Source organism: Alosa alosa, chromosome 10, assembly GCF_017589495.1.
Source record: "Alosa alosa isolate M-15738 ecotype Scorff River chromosome 10, AALO_Geno_1.1, whole genome shotgun sequence".
Classification (NCBI taxonomy): domain Eukaryota; kingdom Metazoa; phylum Chordata; class Actinopteri; order Clupeiformes; family Clupeidae; genus Alosa; species Alosa alosa.
The window spans coordinates 250,422-263,550 of NC_063198.1; the positions used below are offsets into that span (position 1 = coordinate 250,422).

The following is a 13,129-nucleotide window of genomic DNA, read 5'->3' on the forward strand; positions in this document are numbered from 1 at the left end:
ACTAGCTACAGAGGGTAGGAGTCATAGTTGATGACAAGTAACAGTTACAATGGCTGAACAGTGAAAAGTTCAGTAGTTTAAAGGGTTAAATTGTTTAACAGTAAAAATATTATAGTGAGGACTTTTATTTTGAAACAGTTTTTGGCAGAGGAAGCAGTTGAACAGGATGTGTAGTCTTAATAGGGCCAGTTTGTATGCTTAAAGCCTGAGACTGGCAGTTGGTCCAGGTGGCCCGAACACCTGCCATAGGATTCTAATTGCTTAACGGCCAGACAGATGTCATAATCATAATGTTAAGTCAATGGGGAAAATTTTTGAGTAGTTTTTAATTAATAGTTTAAAAAGTATAAAAGTTACAAAGCTAGAAAAATACATAGCACACATGTCCTAAGTAAGACCTATGTAACATAGTTTGAATGAAGTTTTCGTTAAACGGTTGAAGCTGCATTAAGTGCGTTAGAAGAAGAAAAATAATAAGAACTAGAAAAGCATTTCCTGAAGGAAATACAGTGCATGAAAATGCAAAAATATGATGTCAAATATCATACAGAGTAAAAACAAACTATATTGGTTGCTAGGTAGATGAGGTTTAATATAGTTGGAATGACTCAACAGTTAAATAGGTGGATAGTTTATATAGGTAAATAATTTACTTGGTAGATAAGGTTTAATATAGTTGGAATGATTGAACGGTTAAATAAGTGGATAGTTTAAATGGTTAAATTATTTAGGTAGATAGTTGACGATAACTGACACTTGAATGGCTCTAATGTTTTGCTAAGAGTTATGCTAACTATATTAACAAAGATAATAATGTTAACCAAGTTACTATGCTAATCAGCATGCTAACAATGTTAAAATGCTAAGTATCTTAACCATGTGGACTTAGTTAACTTAGCTAATTATTTTTAGCAGTTTTCCTAAAATTCTAACTAGCATGCCAACTATGCTAACCATGTTACTTAGCTAACTTAGCTAATCATTTTTAGCAGTTTTGTTAAAATGCTAACTTACGCTTAACATCTTAGCATGCTAACTATCTTAACTTTAGCTAATCATTTTAAGCAGTTTTCTTAAAAATGCTTAATTAAAGATGCTAACATGCCAACTAACTATGCTAACCATGTGACTTAGCTAACTAGCTACAGTGGGTAGGAGTCATAGTTGATGACAAGTAACAGTTACAATGGCTGAACAGTTAAAAAAGTTCAGTAGTTTAAAGGGTTAAATTGTTTAACAGTGAAATATTGTAGTGAGGACTTTTATTTTGAAACAGTTTTGGCAGAGGAAGCAGTTGAACAGGATGTGTAGTCTTAATAGGGCCAGTTTGTATGCTTAAAGCCTGAGACTGGCAGTTGGTCCAGGTGGCCCGAACACCTGCCATAGGATTCTAATTGCTTAACGGCTCTATTGTGATGTCATCAGCCCATGTTAAGTCTATGGGGAAATTTTGACTAGTTTTTAATTAATAGTTTAAAAAGTATAAAAGTTACAAAGTTGAAAAAATACAAAGCCTACATGTCCTAAGTAAGACCTACGTAACATAGTTTGAATGAAGTTTCACGTTAAACGGTTTTAAGCTGCATTAACTGCGTTAGAAGAAGAAGAATAAGAAGAAGAACTAGAAAAGCATTTCCTGAAGGAAATACAGTGCATGAAAAATGCAAAAATATGATGTAAAATATCATACAGAGTAAAAACAAACTATATTGGTTTGCTAGGTAGATGAGGTTTAATATAGTTGGAATGACTGAACAGTTAAATAAGTGGATAGTTTAAATGGTTAAATTATTTAGGTAGATAGTTGACGATAACTGACAGTTACTCAGCTAACTTAGCTAATCATTTTTTGCAGTTTTGCTAAATAGCATGCTAACATGCTAACTATGCTAACCACGTTACTTAGCTAACTTAGCTAATCATTTTTAGCAGTTTTGCTAAAAATGGTAACTAGCATGCTAACATGCTAACTATGCTAACCACGTTACTTAGCTAACATAGCTAATCGTTTTAAAGCAGTTTTCTTAAAATCTTAACTCAGCATCTTACATGCTTAGCATGCTAACTATGCTAACCAAGTTACTTAGCTAAAACATAGCTAATCGTTTTTAGTAGTTATGCTAACTAGCATGCTAACTATGCTAGCATGCTAACTATGCTAACCATGTTACTTAGCTAACTAGCTACAGCGGGTAGGAGTCATAGTTGATGACAAGTAACAGTTACAATGGCTGAACAGTTAAAAAGTTCAGTAGTTTAAAAGGGTTAAATTGTTTAACAGTGAAATATTGTAGTGAGGACTTTTATTTTGAAACAGTTTTGGCAGAGGAAGCAGTTGAACAGGATGTGTAGTCTTAATAGGGCCAGTTTGTATGCTTAAAGCCTGAGAATGGCAGTTGGGACAGGTGGCCCGAACACCTGCCATAGGATTCTAATTGCTTAACGGCTCTATTGTGATGTCATCAGCCCATGTTAAGTCTATGGGGAAATTTTGAACAGTTTTTAATTAATAGTTTAAAAAGTATAAAAGTTACAAAGCTGAAAAATACATAGCACCCATGTCCTAAGTAAGACCACGTAACATAGTTTGAATGAAGTTTCTACGTTAAACGGTTGAAGCTGCATTAAACGCCAAGTAGAAGAAGAAGAATAAGAAGAAGCCTAGAAGAACAGTACAGTGCATTTTCATGCACTGTAAAAAGCCTTGGAATAACAGTACAGTGCATTTTCATGCACTGTAATAAGAAGAAGCCTAGGAAGAACAGTACAGTGCATTTTCATGCACTGTAATAAGAAGCCTAGGAAGAACAGCACAGTGCATTTTCATGCACTGTAATAAGAAGCCTAGGAAGAACAGTACAGTATTTCATGCACTGTAATAAGAAGCCTAGGAAGAACAGTACAGTGCATTTTCATGCACTGTAATAAGGGGTAATTAGGAGCTTACATAGGGCAAATTCTTAATTAAAGGGTCTAGTAAGGGTAGAATAAGGTCTTGCTGAATAAGGTATTACTTAGTGACTTATAATGACTAACAAATGCCTAGTATGCTACTAATATACATGTTAGTAAGCAGCTAATTAAGTTGGTGAAATTGTGTGTCTTAATATAAAGTGTTACCCATTACTTTACATTTTGCATACCAGTTGTATTTAAACCAACCAAAGCTTGACTGAAACATTGTAAAACCATTGACTTGTTTTAAAGAAATGTATGGGAAAAATGAAACCCCCTCCTCGCATGTTCCTGCTGAAAAAACTGCTGGTTTCTTCTCAAGCATGCGCATATTATGAACGCACTTACAGATGCGTTTTTTTTATGCAGCCAGTCGCCGACATAAAAAAAAAATATGCGGTTATATTTCACAACTTTTACGCAGTACTGGAGAGATGCAAACAGATCAACTTAATGTGCATTTCCTCCTGAAACATTTGTTTTCTTTTTCTCTCGGTCGGTGGTCCCTTCATAAATTGCGCAGCAAATTATCAGACGAGTGACAGAAGCACCGCACATAATTTGACCAGCAGTCTTCGCATCCATAGTTTGTGAAACGATGCTGTGTCCGAGCAAAGATTCTAGAAGCCCAGCGCAACTCCAAAAAGGAGGATAAATGAGCGTCCGGCTTGAGGCTACGCTGTGGGGCTTTTTAACTGTCCGGCCTAAATCCGAACGTATAGCCACCCTATTGCTAACTGGCTTACCAGCTCTTTCTCCCGCTCACTCTACCACTCGCATAGGCTACCTACTGTCCACAAGAAACCGGATGGAGACATTTCACTCGCTCTCTTGCACTCGCTGGCGGTCCCATACACAAATTTAATACCTCCTTTTCGAAAAGTCCAATCATTCCAGACAATTTAAGACTTTTTAGGCCTTAAAAAGCAAAAGTTGATTTAAGACTTTTTAAGGATCCGTGGAAACCCTGTAAAGTGGAAATGAAGCAGTCAAATAAAACAGATGTCTATAGAACTAGTTAAATATTTAAATATACCATAAATACAAATAAAGTCAGAAATATGACCCCTTATTCAGAATAAAGCACAAACAAGTTGCATTAATTTCAGCTGTGTGCCGCATTCTTTGTTTTCAGAACATGATGACATCACGAGAATGGTTGGTACAACATTCTATGCTGTTTACATAGCGGCTGTCTTAGCCTCACAGTTAGCTTACTGCCTCAACAAAATGGATATGAATGAATGGGATAGACCCACCAATGAGGGCAGGCATCCAATTGCCTATGCTTTTGAGCCAGTAGGAGCAGTGGGAGTTTTAGTGCCCCCCACAGAGCCTGACTATGGAGGAGAAATAGATGATCGAGAGAGAGGTGTATCTGAGCGCACAGAAAACAATCGATGGTGCTTATGAAGGGTTTGTGTCCCTATGTCCACTGACATGGCACATATGGAGAGTGTCTGCTGGCAGGAAATGAACCTGGGACATCTCTTCTATAATAACAGATGTATCACGTCCAATCCGACGTGCCAAATGCTGTCATTAGAGCGAGACGTTGGAGGTCGCAATGTGGTCGCTGAGGGACATCCGAGCCGAAACACTGGAACGGCCAATAAACAACAGTTAACCAACTAACACACTCTTGATAGGTTGTGCGGAGGGAGTAGGCTAGGGGACTACACTGATCACCTGAGACTACACTAATTTTTACACCCATACTCAGTTGTTCTGCAATGTATCATGGTAGAAGCTGTGATACAGCACTAGCATAGCATAACATAACAAGCACATACTGTAACTAGCATAGCAGGTTACTACACTAGTGGCACATCTGTGTATTTATTTACTTGCAACTGCATTTTCAGGTCGCGGTAATCCACAAGTTGTGCGAGAACATCCAAACACGTTATTGAAGTTAAATCTTTCATTAACTTAATGAAAATCCATGTATCTCCAAAAATGAAAAAGAAACCAAAACATTGTCACAGTTCTCATTGCTTCATTTCCACTTTAAGACCAACATACAAAAAATATTTGGTCCTCCTAGGCCCTACGGTTGGTTAGTGAGTTCGAGTGGTCAGTGATGTCCGTTGATGTTCCAATACTAGTAGCGTAGCGAAATACAGTTTCTTTCGTGTTTTATTTGCCATTTCGTGAAATCCATTGATTTGTTGGAAGACTCATTGCTCGTTGATATTACTGCGCTACCGGAAATGGAAAGGGGGGCTGTTTACATTTGAATTTCCTTACATTGCTTGAATTTCCCCTGGGGATCAATAAAGTATCTATCTATCTATCTCTATCTATTTGGTTGTAGTCTTTTCGCTCGGTTGTCCGTCTCTCAGAAGGCTAGAATGAGCAGAACAACTGTCTATGCCAGGGGTGGGAAAACTGCGGCCCGTTGCCGGATCCGGCCCGCCAAGCACTTTAATCCAGCCCGCCGAACATTGAATTAGGTCATCAGGCTGCTCGCTATTTTTTTACTGTGATAGAGACGACGTTGGTTAGCTTTGCTGCAAACTGCTTTTCACTCTTCTTAGAGAACGTTTAAAATGTCAATGTCAAAACATAATTTCGAGAAAGTGCTAAAGGCGATTCAAAACGAGTCCGAAAAGTCGAGACAGGACCAATCGTCAAAATGTCGGTGTCCACCACTCTAGTTCATCCAAAACAAACCAGAAACGGGACTCAAAGTGCTAAATACCAGAATTTTCCTTTAAAAGAAAATTATGAAAACAATAGTAGTTTCCACTACTGACTATTTATAAACTGTGTGGGCACAGCCATAGGCACAGCACTAGCCATAGCGGAGCCAGCAGATGATTGAGAACTAAACGCGAATTGTTCTTAAAGTGACAGTGCACCATTTATAAATTTGTTAGACTGTCATTGTAATCATTTAAATGGTAGGCTATAACTTTTTCTGTGTGTGTTTTGGTGGGGGTTGCGGCCCGCCGGCCAATTTTCAAAACCCAATGTGGCCCTTGAGCCAAAAAGTTTGCCCACCCCTGGTCTATGCGCTAGACACAGAGTTCTGTACATCTTCCTTGTACGGCAAAGTAGTTGTCGCCATCAAGTGGTCGGGAGTGTGCTAATGCTTCAAACTCAAACATCTAGCGGAAGTTTATACGCGGTTGTGAGGTATCTGAAAAAATAGTTCCACTATAGCAAATAACACGGATTGAAATCATACATTGCGCTAATATATTTGTTTTTAATCATCAACAAACACCACTAATGAACGTTAAGGGTTGTTTTAAGGACATGTGCATGCCCGTAGCCAGCCACTCTGAAGCAGTCAAAGGTGATTCTAAACGAGTCAAAAAGTCGAGACCGGACCCATTGTCAACATTTCTGTGTCCACCACTCTAGTTCCTCCAAAACAAAACAGAAAAGGGACTCAAAGTGCTAAATACCGGAATTATCATTTAAAATGACATAGTTCTAACAGTAGGCCTACCAGCTGTTTTGAGTTAAGGCCATGTTTAGCCTAATTGAATAACTTGATGATGGAGAAGATATTTTCAGACCTGCCATCCTTGAAGAAATTTCTTGAGTACTACCTCAAACCAGGGAAAAAACCCTCAGAAACAACTGATAGGTAGGTCTGCAAAAATAGCACAAAGAGAGGCCAATCACTTGTCTGTCATTCTCTCTCTGTCTTGTCACTTCCCCTCACTCCATCAATCTCGCATGAAATAGTCTCACAATAGTCTCACTCCAGACTATGGGAAATTGGCACCACCGCCGCTATTTCCCCAATGTAATTTGCTCTGTAACAGACATAATGCAAAATGTATAATATAAGCTTTTCCACATATATTGCGATCGATTTAGAGTTTCCTTGTGGATGAGGTAATTTCTGAAAACGATGCCGTGTGGACCCTAAACTTTTTAAAAATGGTAAGTAAAAATATCGCTTTCAAGACGTTCGTTCTTGTGTGAACAGGGCCATAAAATACTGTCTGATTAGCTGCTGACAGCCACTCGAAATGTTAGCAAATGTGCTCTATTGAATGCACACCAATGCCAAATTTTTGGTTGTATCAGTAATATCTATAATAATATCAATAACAATAGCAATTATAATAATTATTATAATAAGTCACATTTAATAAATAGGAAATCAGATGAATAAGGACAGAAAGAGGCAGATTTCTGCTTGGACCCTTCATAAGCTTGTCAAGCTCTGAGATTCAAGCTAATTCTAGCCAAGAACACCACAATTCACTGCACTGAGGGAGAAAAGGTGAGCACCTTTACAGGACAATACCTTTCCTTTCCAGAAATGGTCCCATATCCAGGATCTCTGGGAAATTAATGAAGGTGTTCAGCTTCTTTTTATGACCCGTTTTCCTGTGGAGTAATCAAAAAGATGAACAACCAGAGATTCAATTAGTCCAATTAATCCATTCTTTATCAATCAGCTATGCAAAAGAAACTCTATGCAACACTTAACCACTTTTTGAGGTAAGCATCATTTTCAAGGAATATGGTCATGTGAAGGACACAGTATTTCACATACAGTGCCCTCCAGAATTATTGGCACCTCTGCTAAAGTTGACTAAAAACTATAAAGACTATAAGACTAGGGGCAGCCGTGCCTACTGGTTAGCACTTTGGACCGGAGGGTTGCCGGTTCGAACCCCGACCAATAGGCACGACTGAAGTACCCTTGAGCAAGGCACCCAACCCCTCACTGCTCCCCGAGTGCCGCTGTTGATGCAGGCAGCTCACTGCGCCGGGATTAGTGTGTGCTTCACCTCACTGTGTGTACACTGTGTGCTGTGTGTGGTCACTGTAATCACAGATTGGGATAAATGCAGAGACCAAATTTCCCTCACGGGATCAAAAAAGTATATATACTATACTACTACTATACTAAGACTATAAAAAAAATATCTGTTGGTGATTTATTGTAATCTCACAATGAAAAAAATGGGAAAAATCCAACCTCTCATAAATAAATAAAAATATTTTTAACAAAAACACGTCACTCAAAATTACTGGCACCCCTGCTTGCAATACCTTCTTAAGCCTCCCTTTGCCAATAAAGCAGCTTAAAATATTCTAAGGACACCCCATAAAGTTGGAGAATACAAAGCAAGGGATTTAAGACCGTTAGTCTTTACAAAATCTCCCCAGATCGTCCAGATTCCTAGGTCCACACTTGTGCATCTCCTCTTTGACTCACTCCTCTTTGTGCATCACTCACCGTTTCCCTGAGTTTAGATCAGGGAACTGAGATGGCAATGTCCGAAGCATGATTTTGTATTCAGAAAACAATATTTGTTTTGGTTCATTGACCTGATGAATGATCCAATCATGACCCACGTTTAGTCTCTTGGCAGAGATTGACAGATTTCCTTTGAAAATGTTTAGGTTTTTCTTGGTGTTCATAATACCATGCACCTTAATTAGGTTCCCAAGGCCTTTGGGGAAAATAACAGCCCCACAACAGCACAGCCCAGCCCCTCCACCATAATTCTCATTAGGTATGGGTTCTTTTCAGTATAGCCATTCTTCTATGTATGTCAAACACACCTAAAGTGTTTCTAGCCAAAGAGCGCAATTTTCTGACAATCTGACAATAGACTAGCCTGGCGAGCCAGACCCACATTAAAATGTAGGGTCTGGGCACTCACCGTTCGCAGTGCTCAGTCCGAGGAGCGGGATAATCAGTTGTCTTTCACGCAATAGGACAGCGGCAGCGCTAATGAGTCCCATGCGTTTCCCACCAGCGGAGCTAGTTGGCTAGTTCAAACGTTTGCCAACATAATAAAAGCTTAACTCGTGTCACACTGTTCGCCAGCAGCAACATCCATCTTATTTGTTTTCAAGTAGCAGGGAATTCAAGCCAAACCGTTGCAACTCTGCCATCAATCATTATGTTAAGCCCACCTAACGACTCTATACACGATTTCAATGGCCTGATTAAGTTTCGATTTCTGGAGCTCACAAGCCAACGGAGAGTTGCTAGACTAGCCGTGGCAGCAAATGTATTTTGCTGCCACTAGGGGCGCGTCTAGATTTCTAGGCTAACAATAGACCACACTTCCAGACAAAGTCACTGTACCATTCAGTAACTCCTGCCATTTACATTGGTAATTAAATGACTGGACAGGCTTTTACCTGGCATGCCCTCTAAATAATCTATTAGCAGTGAGGTCACTTTTGAAGATTTTTTGGGGGACTTGGTGACCCCAAGATGATACCTTTGATTGTAACTCTCCAACAGTGGTTCTTATGGAATCTTTTGCTTATCTTACCATCCTCCATACTTTTACATGGGGGCAAGATAACCATGGGTCCTTGTCCAAGCATGTTTGTCACATTTCCAGATGTGTGTGTCAGGGATGGAAATTAAATATTTTGTACACATGCCACTGTGACTGGTGGATTCCAAAATCTACCAGCCACTCAACCTTTTCACCAGCCACTAGAGATACGGTATACAAATGTGATATCATGATTATAGTAACCTAAATTATGATGGTTATCGGCATTATTGCGATACAACTGAATTTTTCTCTAAATCTACCACCAATGTTGGACAGAACTCAAAATTGGCCTGTCCTCCATGCACAGTAACAACACTAAAGGTCAACTGAACAGCATTCATATGCCATAGTGTCATAAAACTGGTGTGGCTCCTTTAAGACAATCCTTTGGCGTGAGTTCTGGAGCTATCCAACTTGATCTAACTGTGTAGCCTACATCATCTGATTTTAATATTTGCTTTGGACAAAGGCGTCTGACTTTAATATTCCCTTGTGACGTCTGCCAAATCCCATAACCATAATATGAACCTCTCCCCGTTGTATACTACACACAGATGTAACATATGAACACATCAGAATACAGTGAGAATACCCCAGAATTCTACAACGGTTTGTAAAATGTATGCCCCCCCCCTCCAAACTGTGTAAATCCCCCCTATATGCAGAAATGAAGGTGGGGAATCCCCCCCGCCATTTAGAAATTAATTTTAAGCCCCAAATAGAAAATAAATGTTAAATATAGCCTAGATATTTGTAAATATTATGGTTATGGGATTTGGCAGACGTCACAAGGGAATATTAAATGTACATAACTGTGCCTTAGGCCTGTGTACCAGCAGGAAGGTCATACAGCCTGATGTTTAGGAACATCCGAGGAACATCAGTGATAACATGGGCCGAGGGAGACAGCATGTCTGCCTATTCGGGCTAGTATCTCCATCTGGCCAGGGCCGGGTTTTGTACACTGGTTGGCACCTGCCACGTTGGCATGATTGACGTTTGTATGTTTTAGTATAACAGGCTTTGTCTTAGATTTTGACACAGAGACGGATCAAGGAAGCAACCCAAGGAGCATCTTTTGTCGGAAGGCTCAGCAGCCGCTTCTAATAACAACCACAACTGTTAGACTCTGCACAGTTTTACTGTTTGAGACTTAGCCTGTGTTCTGTTATTCATTGTTGTACCATCTACAATAAAATCATCATCTAATCGCCGATCCTGATCCCGCCGTCAAGCTTTATTGACCATCTTCAGTACAGACATTAGAACTAAAACACAACGCAACAACCAGAGAATCCAACACCGTAAATCGTATTTTCCCTTATTACAGGCGTCAATGACACAACAACACTGTCTTAAAACATAATCTTTACTTACATGATTTTCTAATAGGAGTGTCATGATCAATTTGAGAATGTTTGATCGCTGTTTTGGTATCTTTCACATAATGAATGCGCCCTCTACAAAGTCAAAGTAGGCCTACTATGCGCTCTGTGTCTGTGCACGTCCGCAATAGATTACGTTCCTCAAATGGAGAACACATTCATGTCCCCTCGCGTCTCATGGCGACTCTATGTAACCCAAAATTACTGACAGTTCCTGATCGCTAAACTTTTGTTTTCCTTTCCTCAGTTAGCAGTAGACATGGAAGCACCTAGCATAATTTGACTTCAGCGGTGACAAGTCCTGCTGTGCGCGCGCAAGAGAGAGAGCACCTGCAAAGTCCTGTGCACGTGTGTGTGTCTCTGCATGGGGCTAAATTCGATTCAAGTCAGAAGTTGGTTCGTCTGGTCCCGCATTCACATTACAGCGCTGTAAAATGTGTGCAGGAATTTCTCGCATTATGATGGCTAGAGTTGCGGGACTTGAATAAATGATGCGCTATACCCGCAATTCCGCGCTGACATTTAGGCCCTGCTGATACATGGTTTGTCATGTGTTGCATGAAGAGTTACTGAGATACTCCACCAAGATGAATGGATGTGGAGATTTGAATCCATTGAAAATTTTAACTTTAACGCAAACCATTTTTCACAGCAAATAACTAGCACCGTTTAAAAGCTGAGAAATGGCTCGTTCATGTGATATGTGTGATGAGCACTTCTCAAGTAGTTCAACAGAAAAGAATGGGTGAATTTGGACGCACTTTGTGTGCCTATTGTAGTGTCAAAAAGTGAAGCGCTGTGCCATGCTACGGGGAGACTGCGGCTCACTGGTAGTTATTATAGTTAACTTCAAATCAGCACGATTTATCATTATAGGCTACTGATAACATTACATGATCCGTACGAGACACTTTCTTATTTTTAACCGTCAGGCTCTATCTTACCCGCCACAGTGGCTGGTAAAGTGACTAAATTCACCCGCCAGTGCATAAATTCACCCGCATTTGGCTGGTGCTAATTTCCATCCCTGGTGCGTGTGTGTGTGTGTGTGTGTGTTTGTGTGCGTGTGCCTGCATGTGTGTGCATATCTTATGTGTGTGTTTGTGTGTGTTCATGAGTGCGTGTGTGTGCATGCGTAGTGTACAGCCACTAGATGTACACATATTAATTTATTGTATGGTCCCCCATGAACGGAATTCCACGAAACTTGGCATGCATTTAGAGTGTGTCATAATGATGAAATCTGTGCAGTTTTGAACCTGTCAGCCAAAGTTAACTGCCGAACTACAATGCCTTGGTTTTTATTTTTTAAACTAGGTGGCCCTATACATCAAATGAAAGGTTGACATGGCCCCTTGAGACCAACATACAAAAAACGTGTCCTGCTAGGCCCTACGGTTCTCGAGATATTCACAGAAAAACTGTGTCCGCCCTACCCTTCTTTCGGGGGGTCCAGTCTGGCGGGGATCCGAAGAAAAAAAACTCAAAAGAGTTTGACTGATTTAAAAACGGCTCCTCCTGAAAACAAACAAATTTGACTGCCAGTGCATTGAGCAAATTTGTCTTGACTCCTTAAAGCATAGGTTATCAAAGTGCGGCCCGGGGGCCAATGGCGGCCCGCAAAAACATTTCTGGCGGCCCGCGATAACATCTGATAACATCTGTAAAAAAAACTGTACAACTGTACTGTGTGCTTTGAAAAGAATGAATCTCCGTTTAGTGGTGTTTCGTGGCCGTCAGGTTTTCCTGTGGTGCTTTGGTAGCTGGAATTGGCCCTGAATAAGGCCTATGCTTATAAGAAGCAAGGCACACTGAGACAGTTTGTTCTAAATAAGTTTGTACTTGAAATGGACTGCAACCAGAACTGTTATATCCCAAATTTGTCTGTTGAGGGTAGAGAACCCCAGGGATTGTGTGTGCATTGCCATTTTTCTTAAGAAGTTTTGCTAGGTTTAGCCTCAGTTATGAATTAAAATGTGTTTAATGCAATAAATAAAAACTGTAGAGATGCAACCTGGTCATTAAAATGTTTACAATTTTTTCCCAGGTTTTTTTTTTTTTTTTTCTCCCCGCCCCTTTCATGCCCTCAGTTCAATGTTGGGTTCCTGAATTGGCCCTCACCAATCAAAACTTCCCCGAGAACCCCCGCCTTAAAGGAACACGCCACCCAATGTCAGTAGTAATATATGTTCTTACCTTAACTTTCACGAGTTGAGTCATACCTCTCCCGTGTCTGTACGTGCACTCAAACGCTCGTGCAACTCTATTTAAGTAGGGAAAACGTGGATGTTTTTGATTACTTCTATCTATGGCTACGTCTGAGCCTGCTAGCATAACAACATGCTAACACATTTGCGCCGTGCCCCAGAGCGTTTGAGTGCACATACCGACACGGGAGAGGTATAACTGAACTCGTGAAAGTTAAGGTAAGAACATATATTACTACTGACATTGGGTGGCGTGTTCCTTTAAAATAAGTCAAACTCTTCTTAAATGTAGTCAAAATGA

General features: G+C 40.1%; 1 protein-coding gene across 1 annotated transcript in view; it reads right to left on the reverse strand.

The window, feature by feature from the left end:
* The window catches only part of usp48 (ubiquitin specific peptidase 48), a gene marked incomplete in the record, with an annotated part of 222,083 nt that overhangs the window by 131,178 nt on the left and 77,776 nt on the right, over positions 1 to 13,129 (reverse strand). The window contains 1 exon segment of the mRNA XM_048254240.1: positions 7,229 to 7,311. Coding sequence (XP_048110197.1) covers positions 7,229 to 7,311 — 83 coding nt within the window.